Genomic DNA, 17,048 nt, shown 5'->3' with positions numbered 1-17,048 from the left:
GCTCACACCTGTAATCCCAGCCAAGGATCGCCTGAGGTCAGGAGGTTGAGACCAGCCTGGCCAACATGGCAGAACGCTGTCTCTACTAAAAATAGAAAAATTAGACAGGCATGGTTGTACACGTCTGTAATCCCAGATACTCGAGAGGCTGAGGCAGGAGAGTCGCTTGAACCTGGGAGGCAGATTGCAGTGAGCCAAGATTGTGCCACTGCACTTCAGCCTGGGCAACAGAGCGAGACTCCACCTCAAAATATATATACATATATTTTTTTTCCTATACACACACACACACATATATATAATTTTCTCTATATAGAGAGAGGAAAAGGATCTCAACCATGCAATGGCAGAGAGATACAGTCTCTAATGCCGACCTATGTCTGCTACAAAAAAATTTGCACCAATAAAGGGAGACAGTTATCAGAATCTCAATCTCAAAAGTGGGAAGAGGGGTGGCGGGCACAGTGGCTTACGCCTATAAACCCAGCACTTTGGGAGGCTGAGGTGGGTGGATCACTTGAGGCCAGGAGTTTGAGACTAGCCTGGCCAACACGGAGAAATTGCACCTCTACTAAAAACTACAAAAATTAGCCAAGTGTGGTGGCACACGCATGTAACCCCAGCTACTTAGGAGGCTGAGGCAGGAGAATCACTTGACCCTGGGAGGTGGAGGTTGCAGTGAGCCAAGATCACGCCACTGCACTCCAGTCTCCAGTCTGGGCAACAGAGCAGAGCAAGACTCTGTCTCCCAAAAAAAAAAGAAAAAAAAAAAAAAAAAAAGTGGGAGGAGGGGGCGTTAAATGGCCTAAACCTCTTCCAAATGACTGTCCCTCAAAAATTCCTGCCAAACTCTCCTAGAACAGCCTTCTGAATTCCACTATCTTGAGGTATGTGTTCCTTCACTTTTATAGTAAAACAAACAGTATTTATTAAAAACAGGCCAGGCGAGGTGGCTCACACCTGTAATCTCAGCACTTTAGGAGGCCAAGGTGGGCAGATCACTTGAGGTCAGGAGTTCGAGATCAGCCTGGCCAACATGGTGAAGCCCCATCTCTACTAAAAATACAAAAATTAGCTGGGCGTGGTGACACATGCTTGTAATCCCAGCCACTTGGGAGGCTGAGGCAGAATTGCTTGAACCCAGGAGGCAGAGGTTGCAGTGAGCCGAGTGGGATACTGCACTCTAGCCTGGGTGATAGAGCGAGACTCTGTCTCAAAAAAACAACAAACAACAAAAAAAACCCTACTTTGTACAACAGAGTAAATGATGTAATGATGATTATGATTAGGTTTTGATGTACTTTGTAAAGCTATGAAATTTTTTTTACTATAACCTGTGACTCTTCCTTTAAAGTAGCTGTTAAGCCCTTAGTCAAATTTCATTTTATCAATTTTATAGCATCTTTTGTGGGAATCTGAACTGCCATCATGACAACTCATTATATAATTCCAAGCCATAATACATTTTTTGAGACATGGTCTTGCTCTGTCACCTAGGCTGGTGTGCAGTTGTGCAATCACAGCTCACAGTAGCCTTGATCTCCTGGGCTTAAACTATCCTCCTACCTCAGCCTCCAGAGTAGCTGAAACTACAGGTTCCTGCCACCTTGCCCAGCTATTTTTTGCATTTTTTGTAAAGGCAGGGTTTCACCACATTGCCCAAGCTGGTCGCAAACTCCTGTCACCAAGCAATCCCAATGCCTCAGCCTCCCAAAGTGCTGGGATTACAGGTGTGAGCCACCCGCCTGGCCTAATACACATTTTTATATCCCTCCTGTGACCCCATATTTTAACTGGAGAAGAACGCAAGTTTAACCTAGTAGTTGCAATATAATTATTGCTGGCTAGGCGCGGTGGCTCACGCCTGTAATCCCAGCACTTTGGGAGGCCGAGGCGGGCGGATCACGAGGTCAGAAGATCGAGGCCATCCTGGCTAACACAGTGAAACCCCGTCTCTACTAAAAATACAAAAAAAATTAGCTGGGTGTGGTGGCGGGCGGCTGTAGTCCCAGCTACTCGGGAGGCTGAGGCAGGAGAATGGAGTGAACCTGGGAGGCGGAGCTTCCAGTAAGCCGAGATGGTGCCACTGCACTCCAACCTGGGTGACAGAGCAAGACTCCTTCTCCAAAAAAAAAAAAAAAAAAAAAAATATATATATATATATATATACACACACACACACACACACACATATATATATATAATTGCTGAATGAATAAATATAGTAAGAATTCCAAAATGCTAACAAATGCCCATTCTTCCTGCTCTGTTCATTATTATTAAAGGAGTGTCTTATTACCCTATGTGTTTGTGGACAATAATCTATTTCCATAAATATATAAATGAGTACATTGATAAGTAAAATAGCAAGTTGAACTAAGGAAATAATTTGATTGATTAGTCTTTTGCATTTTGGAAGTCTAATTTCATGTTTGGACTATAATCCCTTAAAAAGTTGGTAAGTCCCACATTGGATTCCAATCAGAAAAACATACAGGAAAATAATCTGTTATGCATTTATGGAACCATTAATGGTTTGCCCTGGCGTGTTTCATATAGCTAGAGTAAGTAACTGGGTCCAGTGAGCAAGGCCCTATACCAGAAGTCTGAAGGCAGCAGTTTACAAATATTTGCAGATGTCCAGCTGTTAAGGCACTAAGAGCTAGGCTACCTGTTGTAGACAAGCATGGTGTCTACCCAATAATATATTATCTGTTGAAACAGTCTTTTGACATAACCCAGTGACCTCATACCTCCCATATGTTTAGGCCTAATGGGCCACCAGTTTGAGAGTCTGGCTTTATACAAGGTAGTAAGTGGTATAAGTAATCCCCCTGGTGATCAAAGTTTTTTTTCTTTTCTTAAAGTGCTGTCAAGTCAACAGAGTCCCATTTTAAAAGACCCTTTTAATGAGAAATTTCATCAGGAGGGTCAAACACAAATGTATCAGTTAAGATTTCCACATAGTATTAGGATAATTAACAGTATGGCCACCAGCAAGCTTATCATTAATATACCAAGCATTATATTTTACATTCGGTAGACTATCAAATGTCCTTTAATTTCACAGACAACAATATGATACATACTGTGTAAGAAGCACACAACAGTTCTGCAGTACAATTTTAAACTGTATACAAATTGGAAATACAGATGTTAAACACTGGTGTACTGACAGTATTTCTGAATTTTAGATAAACTGCATACAAAATTTACAAAGCAAGTATTAGCCAATCTGAAAACTTTACTTCCTATAATATAAAAATGATACTTTGAGATGCAAATTTTACTAAAGTATATAAACATTTAAAATAATCATTGAAAACTCAACATTAGAATTTATAAAGATCAGCTATAAAAATATATTGGCAGTCACTTTTCTTATAAAGGTACCATTCACTACATTACAAAATAGTCTCTAACATAAAATTGCCTTAATAACTATAATCGAATCTGATAAACCTTACATTATTAAATTGATTATAAAATCTTCTTAGAAAAACTTTGGTATGCATCTTCAGAAGGTTTTTAAAAAATAATATTTTAAGGGCCTGTAAACATTCCATTCTATTAAAGCACAGCAGAATAAGTAATGGATATTCAACTGCATACAGAATATAGAATCAAAAAAACAATTTATTATGTATTTGTAGAAAATCACCATTACCAGAGTAAGCAAAAAAACCAACTATTTAAAAGTATCAAACTTTTAAACAGTTCTTTTTCCATTCTGATAAAAAATGTTATAAAATCACCATACTCCATTCATGTACCTTAGATGCCTTTTAGGATAAGATCTTAAAAATAATTAACCCACTCTCAAAAATCCATTCAAGTCCAATAAACAAACTTTAAAAAACCCACTTAAAAAGACTTGACAGTAGAACAAGTATACATAATCAGAACACATACTTTATATATTTAGTAATGTACTAGGTTTTCTCTTACCTTTGTAATTTAGAATTTATTGGCAGAAACACACACACACACACACACACACACATATATATAACTAAAAAAGGTAAATTTCAGCAAACAGAAATGCAAACCTGTAGGGTAAATTGATTTACTTTTAAAAATTCAGTTTATCAAATTTCATCTTCTCTGCCATTTTGGATTGGCAACTATTGGTTATTTAGAAAATTTAGACTGCTGAAAGTTCATTTCTTGCTCCTTGAATATGTTTAATTTCTACAAAGCTTCCAGTTGTGCCCGCAGTTTCCTTGAGGTCATTTTTCACTTTCTCCTTCTGTCACTAGATATCGTGCATAAGATAGTTATCCTTGAGTTGGAAAAGCCTAAATAAAAAGTTTAACTTTTGACCTTTTAATTTATAAAACTCCACTAAGAAATCCATTTAATTTTTATGCAAGTTCACAAAAATATTTTCTTTCTTAAGAATCAAACACTTTTATTGGAATAAAGATCCTTCAAAGTTTTTAACTCTTCTATTAGAGTTTTATTTTGATTTTCCAGGACTGCAACTCGGTTTTCCAGGCATTTCACATATTCTTTCTTCTTTCTGCGACATTCTCGAGCAGCTTCTCTAAATATGAGCATTAAAAAAACATTGTTAGAAAAAACTTCACGTTCTTTTTTTTTTTTTGAGACAGAGTTTCGTTCTGTCGCCCAGGCTGGAGCGCAGTGGTGCGATCTCGGCTCACTGCAAGCTCCGCCTCCCGGGTTCACGCCATTCTCCTGCCTCAGCCTCCCGAGTAGCTGGGACTACAGGCGCCCGCCACCACGCCCGGCTAGTTTTTTGTAATTTTTAGTAGAGACGGGGTTTCACTGTGTTAGCCAGGATGGTCTCGATCTCCTGACCTCGTGATCTGCCCATCTCGGCCTCCCAAAGTGCTGGGATTACAGGCTTGAGCCACCGCGCCCGGCCTAAGAACTTCACGTTCTTTAAATGGTAAATGTTCTTCAGTAATTTTCCGTGGTCACCTTTTTTTCTCTTTAAAGTATCATCTACACATAGTGAACACATAGATCTTAAGTGTAGAATTCAGTCAGTTTGGCAATTGTGTGTACCTATATAACCCACACCTGTCAAGAAAACAGAACACTCCCACTGTCCTAGAAAGTTCCCTCATGCCCCTTCCTAGTCAGTCCCCTTCCAAGCAACCATTGTTTTGATTTTTATCACCAGAGATTAGTTTTTTTCCTATTCTAGAACCTCATGTAAGAGTGTCATGCACTACGTACTCTTGTATCTGGTGTCCCTTCACTCAGCACATCTGAGGTTCATCCATGTTGCTGTGTGGGGGGTTGTTCCTTTACATTGCTGGACATATTCCACTGTATGAATATAACCACCATTTGTTTATCCAGTCTCTTGGGCTGTTTCTAGGGTTAGCTGCATAGGCACGTTTTTGTGCCAGTCTTTTTGTAGACAGGTTTCATTTCTCTTGAATAAATACCAAAGAGTAAAATTATGGGTCCTCTGGTTAACTTCTGACACATTACTTCTTTTATTTAAGTTCAAATTACAAACAATGCTTAAGCAAATACTCAGTTCTGTGCATGTCCTCTTAAAACATTTCTGTGAAGTCATATGTAAGTTTATATACATATAGAAATAAGAAGTATTGGCCAGGCGTGGTGGCTTATGCCTGTAATCCCAGCACTTTAGGAGGCCAAGGTGGGCAGGTCACCTGAGGTCAGGAGTTCGAGACCAGCCTGGCCAACATGGCAAAACCCCATCTCTACTAAAAATACAAAAATTAGCCACAGTGGCACATGCCTGTAATCCCAGCTACTTGGGAGGCTGACACAGGAGAATCACTTGAAGCTGAGAGGCGGAGGTTGCAGTGAGCCAAGATCGCGCCACTGCACGCCAGCCTAGGCAACAGAGCAAGACTCTGTCTCAAAAAAAAAAAAAAAAAAAAGAAACAGTACTATTTTAAGATTTTCATGCTATATATGTAGATACTATTTGCAACTTGCTTTTTTAGTACACATCTCTCCTTTTAAAAGCACTGTACAAAATCTATCCCCTCACAAACATACTTTTATTTATTTATTTTTACCTTTAAGCTCTGTTGGAGTTAACAGATTTTTAAGTGGCTCCAGTAAACATTCTTTTTCTTTTTTCTTCGTTTTGAGACAGGGTCTTACTCTGTCACCTAGGCTGAGTGCAATGGCACAATCACGGCTCATTGCAACCTTGACCTCCTGGGCTCAAGATATCCTCCCACTTCAGCCTCTCAAGTAGCTGGGACTACAGGTGCACACCACCACATCAGCTAATTTTATTTTTGTAGAGATGAGGTCTCAGTATGTGGCCTAGGCTGGTCTCACTCCTGGTCACAGTGTTGGGATTATGGGCGTGAGCCACCCGCTCAGCCTCCATTCTTTACATGTATTTCTACATATGTATTTCTTGCAGGATCACAAGCTATACTCACTTAAAGTCAAGAGATAGTGCCAACTTATATCCATTGAAGTACAGAGAAATGGGGGGGGGGGGGGGGGGGGAAAGGAAGCAAAAATTCCCAGAGTCAAACTAGAAAGAAAAAAGGGGAAAAAAAGATTTGCCAAATTGTCCTCCAGAGTATCTGTACCATTTACATTCCCACGGGCAGTACAGGAGAGTGCCTGTTATGAACATTTTAAAATGGTTGTCAGTCTAGTGGCTGACAAAAAGTGAACCTCACTGCTTTAACATTTCCCTGATTATGCACAAAGTTTGGAATAACCTCATGTTTACAAGGCCGTATTTCACAGACCAGTTTCCTTCTGTTAGGTCTCTTATTTACAGAAATAAATCTTTATATAATCTATACATCTTGTAATTATTTCTCTGTATATAAAAGTTGCAAATATATTTCCCAGTTAACAGACTTATTTTTAAGTTTGTTTACGTTATCTTTTGTCACATACAAGTAGAAATGTGGGGCAAGTAGGTACCATAAAACTCCGTATTTCTCCCAGTAATGTATGTGAGGTACCCCTTTCCTTATATGCCCAATGACAGTATTACCACTTTATAATTTTTGCCATGTGACATCTCATTTCTTATTTTTATAGTTGTAGTACATACGTATATGACCCTAAAACTGCCTATTTAGTTTATTTTCTAAAATTATATCATACTTTGTGTATTCTGTTGCAACTTGTTTTTTTACATTTTCTAAGATTTATTCATGTTGAAATGATTACTCATTCAGTCATTACAGATAAACATTCCATTGTATAAATACAATCACAATTTATGTACCTATTCTTTTTTTCCCCCATTTTTATGTTTAGGTTCAATATGTATCTATTCTGTTATCAATGAATCTTAAGGTTGTTTCCTGATTTTTTGCTGCTACGAAAATTCTTATACACACTTCCTGCAAGTTTCTCTCCGTCACACAGACTGAAACAGGTGGGTCACAGAGTATACTCACATCAGCTGTACAAGATAAGGCCTAATTTCCAAAATGGCTGCACCAATTTTCACTCCTATAGTAGTATCTATGAATTCTTGACCATTGTTCCAAATCCTTGCCAACTCTTGGTTAGACTTTAAAATTTTTGCCAATTGGGTGGGTATAAAGCATATCTAAGTGTGTAGCATTAATGTGCATTTCTTTGATTACTAATAAGGTTGAGTAGTCTTTTATATGATTATTAACTACTTGTATGTGTTTTTTTTGTTTTATTTTTGAGACAGAGTCTTGCTCTGTTGCCCAAGCTGGAGTACAATGGCATGATCACGGCTAACTGCAACCTCTGCCTCCGGGTTCAAGTGATTCCCCTGCCTCTACCACACCTGGCTAATGTTTTAAATTCTTTTTAAGAGATGGGGTCTCCCTATGTTGCCCAGGTTGGTCTCAAACTCCGGGGCTCAAGTCATCCTCCCGCCTTGGCCTCTGAAAATGTTGGAATTACATTTGTGAGCCACTACGCCTGGCCTGTATTTTTTTTCTATTAAAATGTTTTTGTGCATATTTATGGAGTACATGAGAAAATTTGTTACATGTATATAACGTGTAGTGGTCAAGTCAGGGCATTCAGGGTGTCCATCACCTGAGTATTAATAGGTTTTTGTTAAGTATGGCTATCCTACTCTGCTATGAAACACTGAATTTATTCCTTTTATCTTACTGTGTATGGGTTTATACCCTTTAACTCTTTTCATCCTTCTCCTTGCCCCTCACCCTTCCCGGTCTCTGTTATCTATTTTTCCATTCTCTCTTTTTTCTTGACATAGGATCTTGCTTTGTAGCCCAGACTGAAGTGCAGTGGTGCAATCATGCTGCCTCAACCCCTTGGGCTCAAGCAATCCTCCCACCTCAGCCTCCCAAGTAGCTGGGATTTTAGGCACACGCCACCATGCCTAATTTTTTTTTTTTTTTTCGTAGCAATGGGTATGTTGCCCAGGCTTGTGTTGAACGCCTGGGCTCAAGCGATCCTCCCGCCTTGGCCTCCCAAAGTGCTAGGATTACAGGCATAAGCCATCATGCCCGGCCCTATTTTTCCACTCTTTACTTCCATGTGTTCAAATATTTTAGCTCCCACATATAAGTGAGAATGTGATATTTTTCTTTTTGTGCCTGGCTTATTTCACTTAAGATAATGAAATCCATCCGTGTTGCTGCAAATGACGTGATTTAATTCTTTCTTATCCATTTATCCACTAATGGACACACAGTTTGATGCTATTAGCTATTGTGTGTGAATAGTGCTGCAAATAAACTTATGAGTACAGGTATCCCTTTGATATACTGATTTCCTTTGGGTAGGTTTCTATTTTTAGTTTTTTGAGAAATCTCCATACTGGTTTTCATAGTGGTTGTACTAGCTAATTTTACATTTTTTTAGGCTGGGCGCAGTGGCTCATGCCTGTAATCCCAGCACTTTGGGAGGCTGAGGCAGGTGGATGGATCACCTGAGCCCAGGTCTGAGACCAGCCTAAGCAACATGGCAAAACCCCATCTCTACCAAAAACAAAAAAAATTAGCTGGGTGTGGTGGTATACGTAGTCTCAGCTACTTGGGAGGCTGAGCTGGGAGGATCACTTGAGCCCAGGGGGCAGAGGTTGCAGTAAGCCAAGATTGTGTCACTGCACTCCACTGTGGGTGACAGAGTGAGACTTTGTCTTAAAAAACCCCACAAAAACCAAATATAACTTCTCTACTTTTTGAACTTTTTTGTTAAAAATTAAGACACCAACACAAACATTAGCCTAGGCTAACTAGCCTAGGGTCAGGATCATCAATATCACTGTCTTGCACCTCCATACCATATCCCACTGGAAGCTCTTTAGGGGCAATAACACACAGGGAACTGATATCTCCTATGGTAACAATGCCTTCTTCTGGAATACCTACTGTAGGGGCTGCCTGGAGGCCGTTTTACAGTTAACTTTTTTTTTTTTTTGGAGACGGAGTCTCACTCTGTTGCCCAGGCTGGAGTGTGGTGGCACAATCTCGACTCACTGCAAGCTCCGCCTCCTGGGTTCACGCAATTCTCCTGCCTCAGCCTCCCGAGTAGCTGGGACTACAGGTGCCCACCACCATGCCCAACTAATTTTTTTGTATTTTCAGTAGTGACGGGGTTTCACTGTGTTAGCCAGGATGGTCTCGATCTCCTGACCTCATGATCTGCCCGCCTCAGCCTCCCAAAGTGCTGGGATTACAGGCGTGAGCCACCATGCCTGGCCTACAGTTAACTTAAAAAAAAAAAAAAAAAGTAGAAGGCATACACACTTTAATGATAAAATATAGTAAATTCATAAACCAATAACATTCACTTATTATAGTATCAAGCATTATGTTCTATACATAATTGCATGTGCTACACTTTAAATGACTGGCAGCACAATAGGTTTGTTTATACCAGCATTACCACAAACATGTGAGTAATGTGTTGCACTATGACATTACCACAGGACTTTTTCAGCTCCATTATAATTTTATGGGACCACCATCATTCATATATGTGGTCCATCGTTTACTTAAACATTGTCATGGAGCCCATGACTGTATACAGTTCCAGTTAACATCTGGCTATGTTTTGAGATTTGTAAAAACATTACCCATTCTGGTAGTATGATTTTACTACCTACCTGTTTTTCATTAACCTTATTTCTCTTTTCAATTGGGGGTCATCTGTCTTAGTTGTCTGAGAGGTAAGAGTCACAGGAGATGTCATCACCACAGTTTGTGGCAGAGAAGTAGCTGAAGGTGTAGTTCGGATCTGATACGTTTGCATATCTCCTGATGCAGCTAGAAGGCAAACAAGAGTGAATGAGTTAGTTGGTTAAGTGTCTCTGAGAGTGTTAGGAGATTTTCTGTAGACAGAAAGCATACTTACTCTGTACAACCACCTGATTGCTGGGCACAAGTATCTGCTGTCCATCAGAGGTCTGCGCATACTGAAGAATAGTTGTACCTTGCTGAGTACTACCTGAATTTGTCATGGTTAATGTCTGAAGTCCCTGTACTCCATCTGTGCCTGGACTTGCCAACTGTAAGGCTCCATTTGGGGCAATGGCAACTTTAATCAAAGAGAGAAAACAGCTATTGTAAGGTTATACAATACACTAATTCAAAGGAGTGGCAAAAAGCCCACAAACACTATTTACTAAAACAGGTATGAATGCAGTTCTACTTGGTAACTGCTGACTACTTTAGGTGAACTACATGTAAAAGGAATAAAACAGCATTTTTTTTTTTTTCTTTTTTTGATGGAGTCTCACTCTACTGCCCAGGCTGGAGTGCAGTGGCACAATCTCAGCTCGCTGCAACCTCTGCCTCCTGGGTTCAAGCCGTTCTTGTGCCTCAGCCTCCCAAGGAGCATGGATTACAGGTGTGCGCCACCATGCCCAGCTGATTTTTGTATTTTTAGTAGAGACAGAGTTTCTCCATGTTGGCCAGGCTGGTCTTGAATTCCTCACCCCAGGTGATCCACCCGCCTCAGCCTCCCAAAGTGCTGGGATTATAGGCATGAGCCACTGCGCTTGGCCCCATGATAGTTAATTTTTAAGAAAAAATAAAAAGGAAACATAAACATACTTTGTAATTTTGAGTCAAAAGCATTATAAAGGTTATTACTTCAAAATATTTCTGAATAGATAACGTGCTTATGGAAAAAAATTCAATAGAATAAAAGGTTATATAATGAGAAAATAAGTCATTTTTATACTGTTTCTTAGCTCCATTTTCTAGTGGTACCACTGTTAAATGTATTACATGTTATTAAGATATTTACTTAAGTGATAGTTAAGAAATGTAATCTAGGCCGGGCGCGGTGGCTCAAGCCTGTAATCCCAGCACTTTGGGAGGCCGAGGCGGGTGGATCACGAGGTCAGGAGATCGAGACCATCCTGGCTAACATGGTGAAACCCCGTCTCTACTAAAAATACAAAAAACTAGCCGGGCGTGGTGGCGGGCGCCTGTAGTCCCAGCTACTCGGAGGCTGAGGCAGGAGAATGGCGTGAACCTGGGAGGCGGAGCTTGCAGTGAGCCGAGATCGCGCCACTGAACTCCAGCCTGGGTGACACAGCGCGAGACTCCGTCTCAAAAAAAAAAAAAGAAATGTAATCTATTCATTTACTTCCTAGTGAAAATCACTAATAAAGATAGCAGAAAGCCACTGTGTAGAAAACACTACTTAGCTCCCCACAAACATTTGTTCACTGAATTATACCTGTGTTCATGCTTTCTCCTCAGCCCTTAAATGCCCATAAGGCATGACCAAATAGAAAACATTTTAGCATTATTCAATTCCCATATAATCTTCAGAATTGAATGCCTCATCTCTGTACCCTCTTTTTGGATTAGAGTTATGTAACATTTTTTCCTTTTATGTTTTGGCTACCAGGAAGCCAAAATACATGTATATGTGTGTATTTTGATGGAAAAATATTTTTTCACACGTTCATAATTATCCCTCCCCAACTGCCCCAATTTTAATTTATGAGTTTCAAAATATTTATTAGCTGGAGTGCAGTGGTGTGGTCCTGGTTCGCCACTGCACTCTACCTCCTGGGCTCAAGCAATCCTCCCACCTCAGCCTCCCAAGTAGCTGGACCTATAGATGAACATGACCATGCTTAGCTAATTTTTAAATTTTTTATAGAGATAGGGGCTCCCTATATTGCCCAGGCTGGTCTTGAAATCAAGTGATCCTCCCACTTTGGCCTCCCAAAGTGCAGGGATTACAGGCGTGATCCACCGTAACAGGCTCAGAGATTTGCTGTGAAGTTATATTAACAATTAGTTTCAATCTTTTTCCCTGCAACACATTATTATATATATACACACACACACACATATTTATATAAGTATAAACATCAATAAAATTAAAGGTCCCATTATCTATCTCTATTTCACTGTCCCCCCTCCGCCCCCATCCCGAGATAATTATTATTTTTGGTGCACATGTTTCCCATTATTTTCCTGTGCTTATACAGACTTTATCAGTATCAGACTTGAATATACTTTAGCCATTATGTTCAGTGGCAAAAACCGCAATTACTTTTACACAAACCTAATATATCAAAATACATACCTGTAGATGCAAATGTTTTGATATTAAGTATGTTAATACATATCTTCATTTTTGCAACATATCTTCCTGTTCTTAACATGTGTATTTACCTGTTAATGTGCTGTATTTATTCTAAAACTGAGCTGTCTGATAGGGTAGCCATTAGCCCCATGTGGCTATTTAAATTAACTAAAATTAAACAAAATTAAAATTTCAGTTTCTCCACCAGCCATATTTCAAGCACTCAATAGTCACACATGCTTTAGTGGCTACTATTCTGGGACAATGCAGACATAAAACATTCCCATTATCATACTAAGTTCTACTGGTCCATGCTGCCCTAAATACTAGTCTGTACTACACTTATTTCAGTGATAACATGTGAACCTCCCCACTACCTCTGATCTCGCTCCCAAGCTTCTTTCCTTGCAACCATTGCTCCCAGTTTCTTTCTTTTCTTTCTTTCTTTTTCTGAGATTGGTCTTGCTCTGTTGCCCAGGCTGGAGTGCAGTGGTACGATCAGGGCTCACGGTAACTTCGACCTCCCAGGCTCAAGAGATCCCATCTCAGCTTCCTGAGTAGATCGGACTAGTCACATATCATGATGCCCGGCTCTTTTTTTCCTCACTTTTCTGTAGAGACGCAGTCTTGCTATGTTGCCAAGGCTGGTCCTGAATGTGGCTCCAAGAAATCCTCCAGCCTCAGCGTCTTAACATACTGAGATTACAGGCATGAACCACCGGGCCTGGCCCCCAGTTTCTTAAGTGGTATTCTATACATATATTCTAAATTAATTTATTCATAACAAACTTAACTGAAAGCCTACTATATGCCGGGTCCTATATGTCAAGGATGTAGTTGTGAATGAAACAAATAAGGTTCTTTCCCTTAAGGATGCTATATTCTAGTGGGTAAAACAGATCATAAATAAGCTAATCTATACTTACATACATACAGTCTATAATTAAACTAATGTGTACTAACTTAATTATATGTAAATGCTATAAAGAAAAATATAGGAGATTAAGGAAAACTAAAGGGAGGAGCCACAAGTCTGAAAAAGAGTGGTCTCTTTGTGGAGGTGACACTTAAGCACAGCAGGGGTGTAGGATGCAAGCCATGTAAGGATCTGGGGGAAGAACATGCCAGGCATGAGCAACGACAACTCCAGAGATCCTGAAGCAGAAACAAGCTCGTGTGTCTGAGGTACAGTTAGGAAGTCTGGGGCAGTCAGAATGCCATCAGGTGGCAGGAGATGAGGTCAGAGTGGTAGGCAGATCCTAAATGTCATACCTTGTAAGATCTGGATTTTATTCTAAGTGTGATAAAATGTCACTAGAGGACTTTGAGCAGGAATGATGTGATCTAGTTGACATCTTAAATAAATCACTTTGGCCACAGCATGGAAAACTGATTATTAGGGCAAGAATGGAAGCACGATGACCAACTGGATGCCTACTCCAGTAATTCAGATGACAGCCTAAACTAAGCTGGTAGTGGTTGGAGATGGCAAGAGGTAGTCAGATGGGACATATATTTTGTGGCAAGACTGAATGAAACTTAAAGATTAATGTTAGGAGTGGAGCGGGAGACAACAAATAGGCAGCACAAGTAAATTCCTTAGGGTGATAGAACTCAATCTTGATTGGTGGTGTTATACTATTCTACATGTTTGTCAAAACTCATAAACTCCCCAAAGAGTGAATTTTACTGTATATAAATCAAACAATAAATATTTTTAACGAATAGGCAGGGGCCAGGAGTGGTGGCTCACGCCTGTAATCCCAGCACTTTGGGAGGCCGAGGTGGGTGAATCATTTCAGGTCAGGAGAGTTCGAGACCAACCTGGCCAACATGGTGAAACCCCGTCTCTACTAAAAATGCAAAAATTAGCCAAGCAAAGTGGTGCACGCCTATAATCCCAGCTACCTGGGAGGCTGAGGAAGGAAAATCACTTGAACCAGGGAGGTGGAGGTTGCAGTGAGCTGAGATCATGGCACTGCACTCTAACTTGGGCAACAGAGCGAAACTCCATCTCAAAAAAAAAAAAAAAAAAAAAAAAGGCCAGGAATGTTCTGAAAGGAATTATACTAATATACAGCAATTATGTATGGAACTACATAGATAAAAGAATGGACAAAATAAGGCCGGGCACAGTGGCTCATGCCTGTAATCCCAGCACTTTGGGAGGCCAAGGTGGGCGGATCACCTGAGGTCAGAAGTTTGAGACCAGCCTAGCCAATATGGTGAAACCCCCTCTCTACTAAAAATACAAAAATTAGCCGGGCGTGGTGGCACACGCCTGTAATCCCAGCTACTCCAGAGGCTGAGGCAGGAGAATCACTTGAACCCAGGAGGTGGAGGTTGCAGTGAGCCAAGATCGTGCCACTGCATCCAGCTTGGGCGACAAGAGCGAGACTCTGTCTCAAAACAAAACAGTATCTAATGATGTAGGTCTCAGTTCCCTCATACATTGATAACTGCCTATGTCACAAAGTTGTTGTAAGGAGTAAATGAAATAATGCGAAACAGTACTTTGCATTATTCCTGGCTGAAAACATCCTTTAATAATCATCACTATCAAAGTATGACAGTTTTTCTAACACCATGTCTTTCTACAGAAAAGTCAGGTTTTGTGTGTTTATAACGTGGAAATTGATTCCTATACATACTGTACTGTCCGCTGCTAGTCTGATAGATGGGAGTTGGAACAGACATAGAAGTGACAGCAGAAACTCCAGAATTTTCTCCGTCTCCTTTTCTGCCCCGTGTATCTTCAGAAGATAAGTCTTTCAAAATTTTTCTGTAAAAAAACAGAACTCTGTTAAACATTGGTAATGTGAATGACTTCACGAAAAGAAATTTTTTTTTTTTTGAGACAAGATCTTGCTCTGTCACCCAGGCTGGAGTACAGTGGCGCCATCACAGCTCACTGCAACCTCTGCTTCCCTGGCTTAAGAGATTCTTGTGCCCCAGCCTCCCAAGTAGCTGGGACCACAAGCGTAAGCCACCGCACTCAGCTAATTTTTGTATTTTCAGTAGACACGAAGTTTCACCATGTTGGCCAGGCTGGTCTTGAACTCCTGGCCTCAAGTGATCCACTCATCTCCTCCTCCCAAAGTGCTGGGATTACAGGCATGTGCCACCATGCCCAGCCACAAAAAGAAATTTCTAAAACTTTTTCAATCTCAGGTAAAAGTTACAATAATCGGCCAGGAGTGGTGGCTCATGCCTGTAATCCCATCACTTTGGGAGGCCGAGACCAGTGGATCACAAGGTCAGGAGTTCGAGACCAGGCTGGCCAATAAGGTGAAACCCTGTCTCTAGTAATAATACAAAAATAAACTGGGCATGGTGGCGGGCACCTGTAATCCCAGCTATTTGGGAGACTGAGGCAGGAGGATTGCTTGAATTCAGGAGACAGAGATTGCAGTGAGCCAAAGTCGCACCCCTGCACTCCAGCCTGGGCGACACAGTGAGAGTCCAATAATCTACCGGACATTTAAACTATTATTCCAAAGAATCATTTTATTTAGCACATATTATTATAATGACGTGCTCCAGGCTGATTACATATTAAAGAGTAAAGAGGGCCGGGCATGGTGGCTCCCACCTGTAATCCCAGCACTTTGGGAGGCTGAGGTGGGCAGATCACTTGAGATCAGGAGTTTGGAGACCAGCCTGGTCAACACGGTGATACCCCATCCCTACCACAAATACAAAAATTAGCTGGACATTGTGGTGTGTGCCTGTAATCCCAGCTACTTGGGGGGACTGAGTTGGGAGAATTGCTTGAACCTGGAAGGTGGAGGTTGCAGTGAGCCAAGATAGTGCCACTGTACTCCAGCCTGGGCGACAGAGTGAGACTCTGTCTCAAAAGAAACAAAAACAAAAAATAAAAACCCGTAAAACAGTTCTCCAAACGAAGTAGGTAAGAAAAACTACTATAAAATGCAGAGTATCAATGATGAATAACATTGCTTATTTTAACAAAAAGAGGTAAATATGATCCCATGGATATCCCTCAGACTCAGTGAAATGGCACTAATGACAAGAATAAGGGATGGAAAAAGTATTCCTTGATAAAAAGAAAGGTCTTTCAAGACAATTGGGGATGGGCGCAGTGGCTGATGCCTGTAATCCCAGTACTGTGGGAGGCCAAGGCAGGCAGAACACCTGAGCTCCGGAGTTCAAGACCAGCCTGGCCGACATGGTAAAACCCCATCTCTACTAAAAATGCAAAAATTAGCTGGGCGTGGTTGCTCACGTCTGTAATTCCAGCTACTTGGGAGGCTGAGGCAGGAGAATTGCTTTAACCCGGGAGGTGGAGGCTACAATGAGTGGAATTTGTGCCACTGCACTCCAGCCTGGGCGACAACATGAGACTCTGTCCCAAAAAAAAAAAAAAAGACAATTGGGGGTAGAGGAAAGAGTAGGCAATATGCATTGTTTGCTTCTGAAAAAAAGACAGAAAAAAGAAATGCTTAAGAATTCTATGTTCACTGTAGAAAAATGAGAAAACTGAAATACTTATGTGAAAACAACAAAAAAGGAATCACAAAGGA

General features: G+C 40.7%; 1 protein-coding gene across 19 annotated transcripts in view; it reads right to left on the bottom strand.

Moving 5' to 3' along the window:
- Positions 1–17,048, bottom strand: part of ATF1 (activating transcription factor 1) — a 67,198-nt gene that overhangs the window by 5,506 nt on the left and 44,644 nt on the right. For 17 of the 19 annotated variants that reach the window (XM_021922349.2, XM_021922338.2, XM_021922340.2 and 14 more), the window contains 4 exons: positions 15,156–15,286; positions 10,306–10,488; positions 10,058–10,217; positions 2,887–4,546 (listed from right to left, as the gene is read on the bottom strand). In XM_021922349.2, the coding sequence (XP_021778041.1) occupies positions 4,402–4,546; positions 10,058–10,217; positions 10,306–10,488; positions 15,156–15,201 (534 nt within the window). In that variant the 5' untranslated portion in view covers positions 15,202–15,286 and the 3' untranslated portion in view covers positions 2,887–4,401. Of the gene's footprint in view, positions 1–2,886; positions 4,547–4,841; positions 5,408–10,057; positions 10,218–10,305; positions 10,489–15,155; positions 15,287–17,048 lie in introns of those variants that run through there. The other 2 variants (XM_031650466.1, XM_031650464.1) reach the window with 2 other exon arrangements.

This window comes from Papio anubis, chromosome 9, assembly GCF_008728515.1.
Source record: "Papio anubis isolate 15944 chromosome 9, Panubis1.0, whole genome shotgun sequence".
NCBI lineage: Eukaryota > Metazoa > Chordata > Mammalia > Primates > Cercopithecidae > Papio > Papio anubis.
Note: the sequence above shows the minus strand (reverse complement) of the source record. Positions and strands in the feature narration are given on the sequence as shown.